The sequence below is a fragment of the Dendropsophus ebraccatus genome, chromosome 14, assembly GCF_027789765.1.
Source record: "Dendropsophus ebraccatus isolate aDenEbr1 chromosome 14, aDenEbr1.pat, whole genome shotgun sequence".
Lineage (NCBI taxonomy): Eukaryota > Metazoa > Chordata > Amphibia > Anura > Hylidae > Dendropsophus > Dendropsophus ebraccatus.
The window spans coordinates 63,157,218-63,174,707 of record NC_091467.1 but is presented as its reverse complement, the minus strand read 5'-3'; the positions used below and the strand labels follow the sequence as shown (position 1 = coordinate 63,174,707).

The window sequence follows — 17,490 nt, the reverse complement described above, 5'->3', positions numbered from 1 at the left end:
CTAATTGCGGTCATGTGGGTCTTACCAGGAGGAGTGCAAAACACGGGCAGTATGGCTTGATCAATTCATACACAAAATTCTGATGTGTTTTTTATTTTAGCCTGGCGGCACTAGTATCAGCCATAGGTGTGAGGTGCAGCACTCTGTTTCTTCCCTGAACCGCATTTTGTTTCTCTCTTTTCTCCGTGTTTTGCACTCCTCCTGGTGAGACCCACATGACCGCAATTAGCAGGAGACACCTGAGTGCTCATGGTTTTAATCCCTCCTGTTTTTTCCCATTCTGTTTGCTGCAGCTATGGTGAGTGTAATTCCTTATCCAGACTTGTGCTGCTTGGGGGCGACCTTCTCCGCCGGCGGTGCTGGCCGGGTTCTGGTGTGGTGTTTGTGGGTCTGGTCCTGTGGCATGGGGGTCGCAGGGCCGTCCCATGGCCCCCGTTCCCTGACTATGCGCGCCTGCGGGGTTGGTGGCCACTGACTGGCACGGTATGGACTTAGTGTAGGGACCCATGTGTATCAGATACCGGCACGAGGTACATGGGGCAGTATGGCTTGATCAATTCATACACAAAATTCTGATGTGTTTTTTATTTTAGCCTAGGGGCACTAGTGTCAGCCATAGGTGTGAGGTGCAGCACTCTGTTTCTTCCCTGAACCGCATAACTACTATAATACTGCTCCTATATACAGGAATATAACTACTATAATACTGCTCCTATATACAAGAATATAACTACTATAATACTGCTCATATACAGTATACAAGAATATAAGTACTATAATACTATGTATAATTATGTAGGGGTGGAGTCACAGTCAGTAGTCTTTACCTTGGCTTTCTGGAGATTTTCTATCATGGTGGTAAGATTCTCTATTTCCACCTTCATCATCTGCTTCTCCTTCTCCAGCTTCTGCCGGACTCTTTGCATGTTGTCGTGCTGCTCTGTTGTCTCCACCAGGGCGGCGGCATGCTTCTTCCTGAGAGCTGATGCTGTGGCCTCTGACTGGATCAGGGCCTCCTCTAGCTCCTGCCGCACTCGGATCAGTTCACACTCACGCTTCTTGGTAATCTCTACCTAATATAAGGAAACACTGTATGAAAGGAGATCTAGATGTGTGCAACCCTATGCAGAGACTGCACCAGCAGGGGTTGCAGAGAACATTGTCTACATAGTCTATTCATCCTGCAGCACGTATTGGTTGGTGGTTGTATAGAATGGCGGACTGTAATACCTGAGAGGCTGCCGATCCTCCACTCTCCTCCAATCTATCATGGAGGTCATCAAGTTCCCGAGCAAGTTCAGCACGCTGCTTCTCCACCTGGAACGTAAGGAACCGTCGGCTCAGACACCACCACAAAGGGTTAATGATCATATCTACCTTCAGGCTATTTGGACCAGTTACACTCAGCGTAAAGGGGTTGGCCACTTTATAGTAAAATAGTTCGGTGTATACAGTATTAGTAACTATATTCACTGTATATACTGTCAGCACCTCCCTGTGTACTCCCTGTATATACTGATAGCATATCCCTGTATACTCACTGTATATACTGACAGCAGCTCCCTGTGTACTCACTGTATATACTGACAGCAGCTTCCTGTACTCACTGTATATACTGACAGCAGCTCCCTGTATAATCACTGTATATACTGACAGCAGCTCCCTGTGTACTCACTATATATACTGACAGCAGCTCCCTGTACTCCCTGTATATACTGATAGCATCTCCCTGTATACTCACTGTATATACTGACAGCAGCTCCCTGTTTACTCACTGTATATACTGACAGCAGCTCCATGTACTCACTGTATATACTGACAGCAGCTCCCTGTATACTCACTGTATATACTGACAGCACCTCTCTGTGTACTCACTGTATATACTGACAGCAGCTCCATGTACTCACTGTATATTCTGACAGCAGCTTCCTGTAAACACACTGTATATACTGACAGCAGCTCCCTGTGTACTCACTGTATATACTGACAGCAGCTCCCTGTGTACTCACTGTATATACTGACAGCATCTCCCTGTGTACTCACTGTATATACTGACACCAGCTCCCTGTGTACTCACTGTATATAATGACAGCAGCTCCCTGTGTACTCACTGTATATACTGACACCAGCTCCCTGTGTACTCACTGTATATAATGACAGCAGCTCCCTGTGTACTCACTGTATTTACTGACAGCAGCTCCCTGTGTACTCACTGTATATACTGACAGCAGCTCTCTGTACTCACTGTATATACTGACAGCAGCTCCATGGACTCACATTATATACTGACAGCAGCTCCCTGTGTACTCACTGTATATACTGACAGCAGCTCCCTGTGTACTCACTGTATATACTGACAGCAGCCTGTACTCACTGTATATACTGACAGCAGCTCCCTGTACTCACTGTATATACTGACAGCAGCTCCCTGTGTACTCACTGTATATACTGACAGCAGCTCCCTGTGTTCTCTGTGTACTCACTGTATATACTGACAGCAGCTCCTTGTGTACTCACTGTATATACTGACAGCAGCTCCCTGTGTACTCACTGTATACACTGACAGCAGCTCCCTGTGTATTCACTGTATATACTGACAGAAACTCCCTGTGTATTTACTGTATATACTGACAGCAGATCCCTGTGCATTCACTGTATATCCCTGTTAGTATATACAGTGAATACACAGGGAGTTTCTGTCAGTATATACAGTGAGTACACAGGGAGCTGCTGTCAGTGTATACAGTGAGTACAGGGAGCTGCTGTCAGTATTTACAGTGAGTACAGGGAGCTGCTGTCAGTATATACAGTGAGTATACAGGGAGCTGCTGTCAGTATATACAGTGAGTACACAGGGAGCTGCTGTCAGTATTTACAGTGAGTACAGGGAGCTGCTGTCAGTATATACAGTGGGTACACAGGGAGTTGCTGACAGTATATACAGTGAGTACATGGAGCTGCTGTCAGTATATTTAGTGAGTACACAGGGAGCTGCTGTCAGAATATACAGTGAGTACACAGGAAGCTGCTGTCAGTATATACAGTGAGTACACAGGGAGCTGCTTACAGTATATACAGTGCGTACATGGAGCTGCTGTCAGTATATTCAGTGAGTACACAGGGAGCTGCCGTCAGTATATACAGTGAGTACACAGGGAGCTGCTGACGGCAGCTCCCTGTGTACTCACTATATATACTGACAGCAGCTCCATGTACTCACTGTATATACTGTAAGCAGCTCCCTGTGTACTCACTGTATATACTGACAGCAGCTCCCTGTGTACTCACTGTATATACTGACAGCAGCTCCCTGTACTCACTGTATATACTGACAGCAGCTCCCTGAGTATTCACTGTATATACTGACAGCAGCTCCCTGTGTACGCACAGTATATACTGACAGCAGCTCCCTGTGTATTCACTGTATATACTGATAGCAGCTCCCTGTGTACTCACTGTATATACTGACAGCAGCTCCCTGTGTACTCACTGTATATACTGACAGCAGCTCCCTGTGTACTCCCTGTATATACTGACAGAAACTCCCTGTGTATTTACTGTATATACTGACAGCAGCTCCCTGTGTACTCACTGTATATACTGACAGCAGCTCCCCGTGTACTCACTGTATATACTGACAGCAGCTCCCTGTACTCACTATATATACTGACAGCAGCTCCCTGTGTATTCACTGTATATACTGACAGCAGCTCCCTGTGTACGCACAGTATATACTAACAGCAGCTCCCTGTGTATTCACTTTATATACTGACAGCAGCTCCCTGTGTACTCGCTGTATATACTGACAGACTCCCCTCCTCCAGGCTGTGCTGTCCTGCTCTGTGGTGAGTCTGTCCATAAGATGGCCAACACGGAGGAGCATGTGACCATGCCCCGCCCCCAGTGTCCAACATAGGCATAAACAGGCTCAGTGGTGGACACTGGGGGGCGGAGCATGGTCACATGCTCCTGAATGTCGGCCATCTTTTGGACAGTCTCACTACAGAGCAGGACAGCACATCCTGGAGGAGGGGAGCCTGATTTTAGCTCTATGAGGTACACAGGGAGCTGCCGTCAGTACATACAGTGAGTACACAGGGAGCTGCAGTCAGTATATACAGTGAGTACAGGGAGCTGCTGTCAGTATATTCAATGAGTACACAGGGAGCTGCTGTCAGTATATACAGTGAGTACACAGGGAGCTGCAGTCAGCATATACAGTGAGTACACAGGGAGCTGCAGTCAGTATATACAGTGAGTACACAGGGAGCACCTGTCAGTATATACAGTGACTACACTTATTAATACCGTACACTGAACAATTTTACTATAAAATGGCCAACCCCTTTAAGCGTGTGACTTCAACCTTTGGACTTGATGGAGGGCTACAGTAACCCAACCTCTGAAGATGCAATGGTGCCCCCCACTGGATGCCACAAGGGACTGCTGGGAACCTCTGGTCTCCATTATATGACACAAGGGACCACACTCCAATGGACACGGCTGGATATGAGGACCTCTAGGCCCCAGTAGATGACACACATGATCACCCACTACTGGAAATTGCTGTATATAAGGACCTCTGGACACCAGTAGATGCCACTGGAAAGTGCAAGATATGAGGGCCTCTAGACGCCAGGAGAAGACAACTGATGAGTCCTGGATCTTGTTGGTAGTTGGGACCTTTGGGCCACGTCACAAGCCTCAAGAGACCAGCACTAGGTCCTGTTGGAGTGGTCACCACTAGATTCTAGAAGAAGTTGACATCTTTGGGATCCCATAGATGCCAAAAAGGATGATTGCAGGAATCTTTCAGAATTGGTTATCCCTGGGCCCTATCACAAGCTTCCAGGGACATGCGTGGGTCTCTATATGACCCATGGATCCTTTCTGATGTTCTTGGTGTCAACAGATGCCAACCAGGGACAAACACTGGATCGCATTAAAAGTTGGGACCTCTAGACCCCTGTTGGATGTAGGAACCTCTGAGTTCCATCAGCATTAGGGAATAATGAAGAGTTTACAAGAAAAATGACCACTAGATGGCACTGCTCTACTCTGCAGATAACATACATATTAGGTAATAAGATTCTGTTTCCAATGATGTAATATTTTACAGCTCCACTGACTAATACAGGATATGTAGCAGAGCTGAGGCAGTTGGAAGGGGCTTAAAGGGAAACAACAAAATCCCTCCAAACCTCCAAAGTTCTATTCCCCTAAAGCTTCTCATTCCTGTACCTTGGCTCTTATAGTCTTCTCGGCCTCCAGCTCATCCTCCAGCTCCTCGATGTGAACCTACAGACAGATGAGAGCCCATTACTAATTCATTCCTGCAGGTAATTGTCCTCCATGTCACTCGTGTCACTTATAGCAGCAGAAGATATGGATTTATTCCTGGAAAACAGGAGAAATAATTACATGTGTAAATAATGTAAGAGCCCGGAAGATATAGCCATATAACGGTATAAAGATGAGCACTGCATATATATATATATATATTATATATATATATATATATATATATATATATATATATATATATACACACACATATGTTCTATAGCCAAGAGTAGTTAAAGGGAACCCACTGAGCAGAGCAGGAGGCCAAGCTCTATGTCAGTTAATATAGATAGAATTAGATACAGAAGCTCAGCAGACTGTATCACACACCATAGGATTGGATACAGAAGCTCAGAAGGGAGTATCACACACCATAGGATTACATACAGCAGCTTACAAGACTGTGTAAGCGTGATAGGAGAAGACATCACACATGAAACACAGCTCGGCAGACAGTATCAGACATCATAGGATTAGATACAATGCGTCAGCAGACTTGATCACATATGACAGGATTAGATACAGCAGCTCAGCTGACAGTATCACATGATAGTATCACAATTTAGTAGACAGAGTCCCACATTATGGGGCGGGGCATGGTCACATGTTCCATCGTGTCAGCCATCTTATGGATAGAATCACCACAGAGCAGGACAGCACAGCCTGGAGGAGGAGAGTCTGATATTAGCTCTATGAGGTACACAGGGAGCTGCTGTCAGTATATACAGTGAGTACAGGGAGCTGCTGTCAGTATATACAGTGAGTACAAAGGGAGCTGCTGTCAGTATATACAGTGAGTACAGGGAGCTGCTGGCAGTATATACAGTGAGTACACAGAGAGCTGCAGTCAGTATATACAGTGAGTACACAGGCAGCAGCTGTCAGTATATACAGTGAGTACACAGAAAGCTGCTGTCAGTATATACAGCGAGTACATAGGGATCTACCTTCAGTATATACAGTGAGTACAGGGAGCTGCTGTCAGTATATACAGCGAGTACATAGAGATCTGCCTTCAGTATATACAGTGAGTACAGGGAGCTGCTGTCAGTATATACAGTGAGTACAGGGAGAGCTGGTGATAGTACATACAGTAAGTACACAGGGAGCTGCTGTCAGTATATACAGTAAGTACACAGTGGACTGCTGTCAGTATATACAGTGAGTACGCAGGAGCTGCTGTCAGTATATACAGCAAGTACACAGGGAGCTGCCGTCAGTATATACAATGAGTACACAGGGAGCTGCTGTCAGTATATACAGCAAGTACACAGGGAGCTGCCGTCAGTATATACAATGAGTACACAGGGAGCTGCTGTCAGTATATACAGTGAGTACACAGGGAGCTGCTGTCAGTATATACAGTGAGTACAGAGGAGGCTGCTGTTAGTATATACAGCGAGTACATAGAGAGCTGCTGTCAGTATATACAGTGAGTACAGGAAGCTGCTGTCAGTATGTACAGTGAGTACACAAGGAGCTGCTGTCAGTATATACAGTAAGTACACAGGGAGCTGCTGTCAGTATATACAGTGAGTACACAGGGAGCTGCTGTCAGTATATACAGTGAGTACAGGAAGCTGCTGTCAGTATATACAGTGAGTACATAGAGAGCTGCTGTCAGTATATACAGTGAGTACAGGAAGCTGCTGTCAGTATATACAGTGAGTACACAGGAAGCTGCTGTCCGTATATACAGTGAGTACACAGGGAGCTGCTGTCAGTATATACAGTGAGTACAGGGAGCTGCTGTCAGTATATACAGTGAATACAGGAAGCTGTTGTCAGTATATACAGTGAGTACACAGGGAGCTGCTGTCAGTATATACAGTGAGTACACTTGAGTGAACTATTTTTCTATAAAGTGACCAACCCCTGTTAAAAATGAAACGCCCGTACTCCGCTAGTGGGTGATATGTGACCCCAACTCCCTCCTTACTCCATGACGGCAGGCAGATGAGTAGGTAGCTGAAGGGGCATAAGTAGTGGGCGGTGGTCTTTGCAGTGATAGAGGGCAGGGGGCAATGGCTGTGATTCCTCTGTCCCTCAAAAAGCAAATGAAGTAAAAGTTATGAGTAAAAAGAAGAAGCCAAAAGTGTCAGGGAGGCATTGCAATCACTCAAGTCCTCAATGAATCTTCTTCGGTCCTTTCGGACATATATCCTGGTGGGTGTCTTCCTGGTGGGTGTCATTGAGGGTGGTTGAATGATACAAGCTCCGCCTTCCTAGCACTCTATATGAGTGGGTCAGCTTGGTATTTATACCCCCACAGGAGCTTGTGACTATACATTGGGGAGAGACCCGGGGCCATTTCCCCTTGAACGAGTCCATTAAAAGAGACTGGCCAAAGAATCATGGCCACACCCTTTCCCGGTCTTAATAGTCACTTCCTGAGCATAAACTCTCACCCAAGGAGGCGCATTAACAGCATTTCTGCCACCACCAGCTGCCTCCTCATTTGCATACGGCCCTCTGACTGGCTCCTCATTTGCATGAGGCCCTCTGGCTGAAGCCTCAGCCTGTGCTTGTCTGTGGCAGTTGACAACTGTTGCTTAGGGACTCTCAGGTCCTGGGTTCTAATCCCACATGGGCAAGAAGTGTGGATGCTCTCCCTGTGTGGGTGTGCGCGGGGCGGGCCTGCTTTTCCTGCTTTTCCACAATCCAAACATACAGCCAGCAGGGGGATTGGGAATTTACACATTCAACCCTAGAAGGGGACAGGGAGCTGCAGTCAGTATATACAGTGTGTACACAGGTGGCTGCTGTCAGTATATACTGTGCGTACACTGGGAGCTGGTGTCGGTATATACAGTGAGTACACAGGAAGCTGCTGTTGGTATATACAGTGAGTACACAGGAAGCTGCTGTCGGTATATACACTGAGTGCACAAGGAGCTGCTGTCAGTATATACAGTGAGTACAGGGAGCCGCTGTCAGTATATACAGTGAGTACACAGAGCTGCTGTCAGTATATACAGTGAGTACACAGAGCTGCTGTCAGTATATACAGTGAGTACACAGGGAGCTGCTGTCAGTATAAACAGTAAGTAGACGGGGAGCTGCTGTCAGTATATACAGTGATAAACAGGGAGCTGCTGTCAGTATATACAGTGAGTACAGGAAGCTGCTGTCAGTATATACAGTGAGTACAGGAAGCTGCTGTCAGTATATACAGTGAGGACACAGGGAGCTGCTGTCAGTATATACAGTGAGTACAGGAAGCTGCTGTCAGTATATACAGTGAGTACACAGGGAGCTGCTGTCAGTATATACAGTGAGTACACAGGGAGCTGCTGTCAGTATATACCGTGAGTACACTTGAGTGAACTATTTTACTATAAAGTGACCAACCCCTTTAAAAATGAAACGCCCGTACTCCGCTAGTGGGTGATATGTGACCCCAACTCCCTCCTTACTCCATGACGGCAGGCAGATGAGTAGGTAGCTGAAGGGGCATAAGCAGTGGGCGGTGGTCTTTGCAGTGATAGAGGGCAGGGGGCAATGGCTGTGATTCCTCTGTCCCTCAAAAAGCAAATGAAGTAAAAGTTATGTGTAAAAAGAAGAAGCCAAAAGTGTCAGGGAGGCATTGCAATCATTCAAGTCTTCAATGAATCTTCTTCGGTCCATCGTTGGTCCTTTCGGACATATATCCTGGTGGGTGTCATTGAGGGTGGTTGAATGATACAAGCTCCGCCTTCCTAGCACTCTATATGAGTGGGTCAGCTTGGTATTTATACCCCCACAGGAGCTTGTGACTATACATTGGGGAGAGACCCGGGGCCATTTCCCCTTGAACAATTAAAAAAGGCTGGCCGAAAAATCATGGCCACACTCTTTCCCGGTCTTAATAGTCACTTCCTGAGCATAAACTCTCACCCAAGGAGGCGCATTAACAGCATTTCTGCCACCACCAGCTGCCTCCTCATTTGCATACGGCCGTCTGGCTGGCTCCTCATTTGCATACGGCACTCTGGCTTGCTCCTCATTTGCATACGGCCCTCTGGCTGAAGCCTCAGCCTGTGCTTGTCTGTCAGTATATACAGTGACTACATAGGGAGCTGCTGTCAGTATATACACTGACTACACAGGGAGCTGCTGTCAGTATATACACTGACTACACAGGTAGCTGCTGTCAGTATATACAGTGAGTACACAAGAAGCTTCTGTAAGTATATACAGTGAGTACACAAGGAGCTGCTGTCAGTATATACAGTGAGTAAGGGGAGCTGCTGTCAGTGTATACAGTGACTACACAGGGAGCTGCTGTCAGTATATACAGTGAGTACACAAGAAGCTTCTGTCAGTATATACAGTGAGTACACAGGGAGCTGCTGTCAGTATATACAGTAAGTACAGGGAGCTGTTGTCAGTATATACAGTGAGTACACAGGGAGCTGCTGTCAGTATATACAGTGAGTACACAGGGAGCTGCTGTCAGTATATACAGTAAGTACACAGGGAGCTGCTGTCAGTATATACAGTGAGTATACAGGAAGCTGCTGTCAGTATATACAGTGATTACACAAGAAGCTGCTGTCAGTATATACAGTGAGTACACAAGAAGCTGCTGTCGGTATATACAGTGAGTACACAGGGAGCCACTGTCAGTATATACAGTGAGTACACAAGAAGCTGTTGTAAGTATATTCAGTGAGTACACAGGAAGCTGCTGCCAGTATATACAGAGGGTACACAGGGAGCTGCTGTCAGTATATACAGTAAGCAGAGGGGGAGCTGCTGTCAGTATATACAGTGAGTACACAAAAAGCTGCTGTCAGTATATACAGTGAGTACACAGGGAGCTGCTGTCAGTATATACAGTGAGTACCCAGGGAGCTTCTGTCAGTATATACAGTGAGTACAGGGAGCTGCTGTCAGTATATACAGTAAGCAGAGGGGGAGCTGCTGTCAGTATATACAGTGAGTACACAAGAAGCTGCTGTCAGTATATACAGTGAGTACAAAGGGAGCTGCTGTCAGTATATACAGTGAGTACAAAGGGAGCTGCTGTCAGTATATACAGTGAGTACACAAGAAGCTGCTGTCAGTATATACAGTGAGTACACAGGGAGCTGCTGTCAGTATATACAGTGAGTACCCAGGGAGCTTCTGTCAGTATATACAGTGAGTACAGGGAGCTGCTGTCAGTATATACAGTAAGCAGAGGGGGAGCTGCTGTCAGTATATACAGTAAGTACACAAGAAGCTGCTGTCAGTATATACAGTGAGTACAGGGAGCTGCTGTCAGTATATACAGTGAGTACACAAGAAGCTGCTGTCAGTATATACAGTGAGTACACAGGGAGCTGCTGTCAGTATATACAGTGAGTACACAGGAAGCTGCTGTCAGTATATACAGTGAGTACAGGGAGCTGCTGTCAGTATATACAGTGAGTACAGGAAGCTGTTGTAAGTATATACAGTGAGTACACAGGAAGCTGTCGGCAGTATATACAGAGAGTACACAGGGAGCTGCTGTCAGTATATACAGTGACTACACAGGAAGCTGCTGTCAGTATATACAGTGAGTACACAGGGAGCTGCTGTCAGTATATAAAGTGAGTACACAGGGAGCTGCTGTCAGTACATACCGTGAGTATACAGGGAGCTGTTGTCAGTATATACAGTGAGTACACAGGGAGCTGCTGTCAGTATATACTGTGCGTATACAGGGAGCTGTGTTCAGTATATACAGTGAGTACACAGGGAGCTGCTGTCAGTATAAACAGTGAGTACACAGGGAGCTGCTGTCAGTATATACAGTGAGTACACAGGGAGATGTTGTCAGTATATACAGTGAGTACACAGGTAGCTGCTGTCAGTATATACAGTGAGTACACAGGAAGCTTCTGTTGCTATATACAGTGAGTACACAGGGAGCTGCTGTCAGTATATACAGTGAGTACACAAGAAGCTGCTGTCAGTATATACAGTGAGTACAGGAAGCTGTTGTAAGTATATACATTGAGAATGAGTACACAGGGAGCTGCTGTCAGTATATACAGTGAGTACACAAGAAGCTGCTGTCAGTATATACAGTGAGTACACAGGGAGCTGCTGTCAGTATATACAGTGAGTACAGGAATCTGCTGTCAGTATATACAGTGAGTACACAGGGAGCTGCTGTCAGTATATACAGTGAGAACACAGGGAGCTGCTGTCAGTATATACAGTGAGTACACAGGGAGCTGCTGTCAGTATATACAGTGAGAACACAAGAAGCTGCTGTCAGTATATACAGTAAGTACATTGGGAGCTGCCGTCAGTATATACAGTGTGTACACAGGGAGCTGCTGTCAGTATATACAGTGAGTACAGGGAGCTGCTGTCAGTATATACAGTGAGTACACAGGGAGCTGCTGTCAGTATATTCATTGAGTACACAGGGAGCTGCTGTCAGTATATACAGTGAGTACAGGAAGCTGCTGTCAGTATATACAGTGAGTACATAGAGAGCTGCTGTCAGTATATACAGTGAGTACAGGAAGCTGCTGTCAGTATATACAGTGAGTACACAGGGAGCTGCTGTCAGTATATACAGTGAGTACAGGAAGCTGCTGTCAGTATATACAGTGGGTACACAGAGAGCTGCTGTCAGTATATACAGTGAGTACACAGGGAGCTGCTGTCAGTATATACAGTGAGTACACAGAGAGCTGCTGTCAGTATATACAGTGAGTACACAGGAAGCTGCTGTCAGTATATACAGTGAGTACACAGGGAGCTGCTGTCAGTATATAAAGTGAGTACACAGGGAGCTGCTGTCAGTATATACAGTGAGTACACAGAGAGCTGCTGTCAGTATATACAGTGAGTACACAGGGAGCTGCTGTCAGTATATACAGTGAGTACACAGGGAGCTGCTGTCAGTATATACAGTGAGTACACAAGGAGCTGCTGTTAGTATATACGGTGAGTACACAGTGAGCTGCTGTCAGTATATTCAGTGAGTGCACAGGTGGCTGCTGTCAGTATATACTGTGCGTATACAGGGAGCTGTGTTCAGTATATACAGTGAGTACACAGGGAGCTGCTGTCAGTATAAACAGTGAGTACACAGGGAGCTGCTGTCAGTATATACAGTGAGTATACAGGGAGCTGCTGTCAGTATATACAGTGAGTACAGGGAGCTGCTGTCAGTATATACAGTGAGTACAGGGAGCTGTTGTCAGTATATACGGTGAGTACACAGGTAGCTGCTGTCAGTCTAAACAGTGAGTACACAGGAAGCTGCTGTTGCTATATACAGTGAGTACACAGGAAGCTGTCATCAGTATATACATTGAGAATGAGTACACAGGGAGCTGCTGTCAGTATATACAGTGAGTACACAAGAAGCTGCTGTCAGTATATACAGTGAGTACACAGGGAGCTGCTGTCAGTATATACAGTGAGTACAGGAAGCTGCTGTCAGTATATACAGTGAGTACACAGGGAGCTGCTGTCAGTATATACAGTGAGAACACAGGGAGCTGCTGTCAGTATATACAGTGAGTACACAGGGAGCTGCTGTCAGTATATACAGTGAGAACACAAGAAGCTGCTGTCAGTATATACAGTGAGTACACAGGGAGCTGCCATCAGTATATACAGTGGGTACACAGGGAGCTGTTGTCAGTATATACAGTGAGTATACAGGGAGCTGTTTACAGTACATACAGTTAGTACATTGGGAGCTGCCGTCAGTATATACAGTGTGTACACAAGGAGCTGCTGTCAGTATATACAGTGAGTACAGGGAGCTGCTGTCAGTATATACAGTGAGTACACAGGGAGCTACTGACAGTATATACAGTGAGTACACAGGAAGCTGCTGTCAGTATATACAGTGAGTACAGGGAGCTGCTGTCAGTATATACAGTGAGTACAGGAAGCTGTTGTAAGTATATACAGTGAGTACACAGGGAGCTGCTGTCAGTATATAAAGTGAGTACACAGGGAGCTGCTGTCAGTACATACCGTGAGTACACAAGAAGCTGCTGTCAGTATATACAGTGAGTATACAGGGAGCTGTTGTCAGTATATACAGTGAGTACACAGGGAGCTGCTGTCAGTATATACAGTGAGTACACAAGAAGCTGCTGTCAGTATATACAGTGAGTACAGGGAGCTGCTGTCAGTATATACAGTGAGTACAGGAAGCTGCTGTCAGTATATACAGTGAGTACATAGAGAGCTGCTGTCAGTATATACAGTGAGTACAGGAAGCTGCTGTCAGTATATACAGTGAGTACAGGAAGCTGCTGTCAGTATATACAGTGAGTACAGGAAGCTGCTGTCAGTATATACAGTGAGTACATAGAGAGCTGCTGTCAGTATATACAGTGAGTACAGGAAGCTGCTGTCAGTATATACAGTGAGTACAGGAAGCTGCTGTCAGTATATACAGTGAGTACAGGAAGCTGCTGTCAGTATATACAGTGAGTACACTTGAGTGAACTATTTTACTATAAAGTGACCAACCCCTTTAAAAATGAAACGCCCGTACTCCGCTAGTGGGTGATATGTGACCCCAACTCCCTCCTTACTCCATGACGGCAGGCAGATGAGTAGGTAGCTGAAGGGGCATAAGCAGTGGGCGGTGGTCTTTGCAGTGATAGAGGGCAGGGGGCAATGGCTGTGATTCCTCTGTCCCTCAAAAAGCAAATGAAGTAAAAGTTATGTGTAAAAAGAAGAAGCCAAAAGTGTCAGGGAGGCATTGCAATCACTCAAGTCCTCAATGAATCTTCTTCGGTCCATCGTCGGTCCTTTCGGACATATATCCTGGTGGGTGTCTTCCTTGTGGGTGTCATTGAGGGTGGTTGAATGATACAAGCTCCGCCTTCCTAGCACTCTATATGAGTGGGTCAGCTTGGTATTTATACCCCCACAGGAGCTTGTGACTATACATTGGGGAGAGACCCGGGGGCCATTTCCCCTTGAACGAGTCCATTAAAAAAGGCTGGCCAAAGAATCATGGCCACACCCTTTCCCGGTCTTAATAGTCACTTCCTGAGCATAAACTCTCACCCAAGGAGGCGCATTAACCCCTTAAGGACCGGGCCTGAAATGGCCTTAAGGACCGGAGCAAATTTTATGAATTTGACCAGTGTCACTTTATTCATTAATAACTTCGGGATGCTTTTACCTATCCGGCTAATTCTGAGATTGTTTTCTCGTGACATATTGTACTTCACATTTCTGGTAAATTGGAGTCGATACTTATAACGAATCTTTATGAAAAATCCCAAAATAGCGTGAAAAATTGTGAAAAAATGCATTTTTCCAACTTTAAAACTTTTCTGCTTATACAGAAAATGGTTATACCACATAAATTATATATTAAATAGCATTAGCAACATGTCTACTTTATGTTGGCGGCATTTATTAAACTATCTTTCATTTTTTTTAGACAATAGGAAGCTTAAAACATTAGCAGCAAATTTCCAAATTTTCTGTAAAATTTCAAAATCAGATATTTTTAGGGAACTGTTCAGGTTTAAAGTGTATTTGAGGGGACTGTGTGTTAGAAAGCCTCACGAAGCACCCCATTTCAGAAACTGCACCCCCCAAACTCTGCAAAAGCAAATCCAGAAAGTTTTTTAACCCTTTAGGGGAGTCACAGAAATAAAAGCTAAGTGTGTAAGAAATTTGAAAATTTTAATTTTCTGTGCAGAGATTTTATTGTAATCCAATATTTTTCATAATTATAAACCTATTACCAGAGAAATGCACCCCAATAATTATTGCCCCGTTTCTGCAGTTTATAGAAATACCCCATATGTGGCCCTATTGTGCTATTTGACGCAACCACAAGCCTCAGATATAAGGGAGCGCCTAGTGAATTTCAATGGCTCCGTTATTTTTGGTCATTTTTGACTGTACCACTTCAGGTTGGCAGAGGCTCTGGGGTGCCAAAACCTAAAAAACACCCCTAAAGGGACACCATTTAGAAAACTACACCCCTCAAGGAATGTAACAAGGGGTGCGGTGAGCATCTGGACCCCACAGGTGCTTCACAGATTTTCCAAACAATATGGCTTGAAAAAAGACTAAAGTATTTTTTACACTAAAATGTTGTTCTAGCCTTCAATTTTTCATTTTCACAAAGGGATAAAAGGAAAAAAAAACACAAAACATGTAGCGCAGTTTCTCCCGAGTACGGAAATACCCCACATGTGGACATAAAGTGCCAAGCGGGCGCAGGACGAGCCTCCAAAGGGAAGGAGCGCCAATTGGCTTTTGGAAGCTGGATTTCACTGGAATGGATTTCAAGGGCCATGTCGCATTTACAGAGCTCTCGTGCTGCCAAGACACTGGAAACCCCCCACAAGTGACCCCATTCTGGAAACTACACCCCTCAAGGAATCTAACAAGGGGTGCAGTGAGCATATGGACCCCACTGGTGACGGGCACAAATGTGGAAAAATGTGACGTGAAAGTGAAAATTTTCATTTTTTCACTTTCATGGCACAAATGTGCCCGTCATCCAGGGGTCAATATCCTCACTGCACCCCTTGTTAGATTCCTTGAGGGGTGTAGTTTCCAGAATGGGGTCACTTGTGGGGGGTTTACAGTGTTTTGGCAGCACAAGGGCTCTGTAAATGCGACATGGCGTTCATCATCCATTCTAGCCAAATCCAACCTCTAAAATCCAAATGGCGCTCCTTCCCTTTGGAGGCTTGCCCTGCGCCCACATGGCGCTTTATGTCCACATGTGGGGTATTTACGGACTCGGGGGAAATTGCTCTACACATTTTGTGTTTTTTCTTCTCTTTTAACCCCTTGTGAAAATGATAAATTCAAGGCTAGACCAACATTATAGTGTAAAAAATTGAATATTTCATTTTCACGCCACATTGTTCCACATTTGTGCCCGTCACCAGTGGGGTCCATATGCTGACTACACCCCTTGTTACATTCCTTGAGGGGTGTAGTTTCCATAATAGGGTCACTTGTGGGGGGTTTAACTGTCTTGGCAACACAGGGGCCTTTTGAATGCAACATGGCCCCTCGAAATCCATTCCATCCAAATCCAGCCTTCAAAAACCAAATGGCGCACCTTCCCTTTGGAGGCTTACCCTGCACCCGCATGGCGCTTTATGTCCACATGTGGGGTATTTCCGTACTCAGGGGAAATTGCTCTACACATTGTGTTTTTTTTAATCTTTTAACCCCTTGTGAAAATGAAAAAATCAAGACAAGATCAATGATTTAGAGTAAAAATTTTAAAAAAATTACACTAAATGTTGGTCTAGCCTTGATTTTTTTCCATTTCCACAAGGGGTTAAAAAAGAAAATGAACACAAAACGTGTAGGGTAGTTTCCCCTGAGTACGAAAATACCCCACATGTGGACATAATTTGCCATATGGGCACAGGGCAAGTCACCAAAAGGACAGAGCGCCATTTAGAGGCTGGAATGGGGGATGGAGGCCATGTCGCAATTACAAAGCTCCTGTGCTGCCAGAACAGTAGAAACCCCCGACAAGTGACCCAATTCTGGAAACTACACCCCATAATGAATCTAACAAGGGGTGCAGTGAGCATATGGACCCCACTAGTGATGGGCACATGTGTAGAACATGTGCCGTGAAAATAAAAAATACCATTTTTTTCATTTTCACGTCCCAAATGTGGCCGTCACCAGGGGGCCATATCCCCGCTGCCCCACTTGTTAGATTCCTTATGGGGTGTAGTTTCCAGAATGGGGTCACTTGTGGGGGGTTTCTACTGTCCTGGCCGCACAGAGGCTTTGTAATTGCATCATGGCATCCTCTAATGGGAATGGCGGCCATACCTACTTAGCTGGGGAAAAGGGACAATTCTAATTTATTTGGGGGTATTAGGCCAATTATTAGTTTATAAGGTTGGAAATGACAGGTGTCCATCAAATTCAACCTGTGTTGATCCAGAGGAAGGCAAAAACCCCTCGTGAGGCAGACGACAGTAGCCTCATCACAGGGGAAAAATTCCTTCCCGACTCCATAATGGCGATCAGAATAATCCCTGGATCAACGTGACCCCTGAAATAGGAATAAGGGACAGAATTTAGATAATGTAGAACCCCAATGACGTGTGGTGGGCCTTGGAGCGATCCAGTATGCAGAGGCCGGGGCGATCAGGACAGGTGTCACACTGGTAAATGGTGTCCTTCCTGATCCCCCTG

At 45.4% G+C, this 17,490-nt stretch overlaps 2 protein-coding genes across 2 annotated transcripts in view; both read right to left on the bottom strand.

The window, feature by feature from the left end:
• The window catches only part of LOC138773060 (putative uncharacterized protein MYH16), a 28,642-nt gene extending 23,184 nt beyond the window's left edge, over positions 1 to 5,458 (bottom strand). The window contains exons 1-3 of the mRNA XM_069953981.1: positions 5,242 to 5,458; positions 1,231 to 1,317; positions 828 to 1,073 (exon numbers count right to left, since the gene is read on the bottom strand). Of these exons, the coding sequence (XP_069810082.1) occupies positions 828 to 926 (99 nt within the window). The 5' untranslated portion in view covers positions 927 to 1,073; positions 1,231 to 1,317; positions 5,242 to 5,458. The remainder of the gene's footprint in view (positions 1 to 827; positions 1,074 to 1,230; positions 1,318 to 5,241) is intronic.
• LOC138771897 (putative uncharacterized protein MYH16) overlaps positions 5,230 to 17,490 on the bottom strand; it is a 35,538-nt gene continuing 23,277 nt past the window's right edge. Inside the window, exon 5 of the mRNA XM_069951899.1 lies at positions 5,230 to 5,298. Within this exon, the coding sequence (XP_069808000.1) occupies positions 5,230 to 5,298 (69 nt within the window). The remainder of the gene's footprint in view (positions 5,299 to 17,490) is intronic.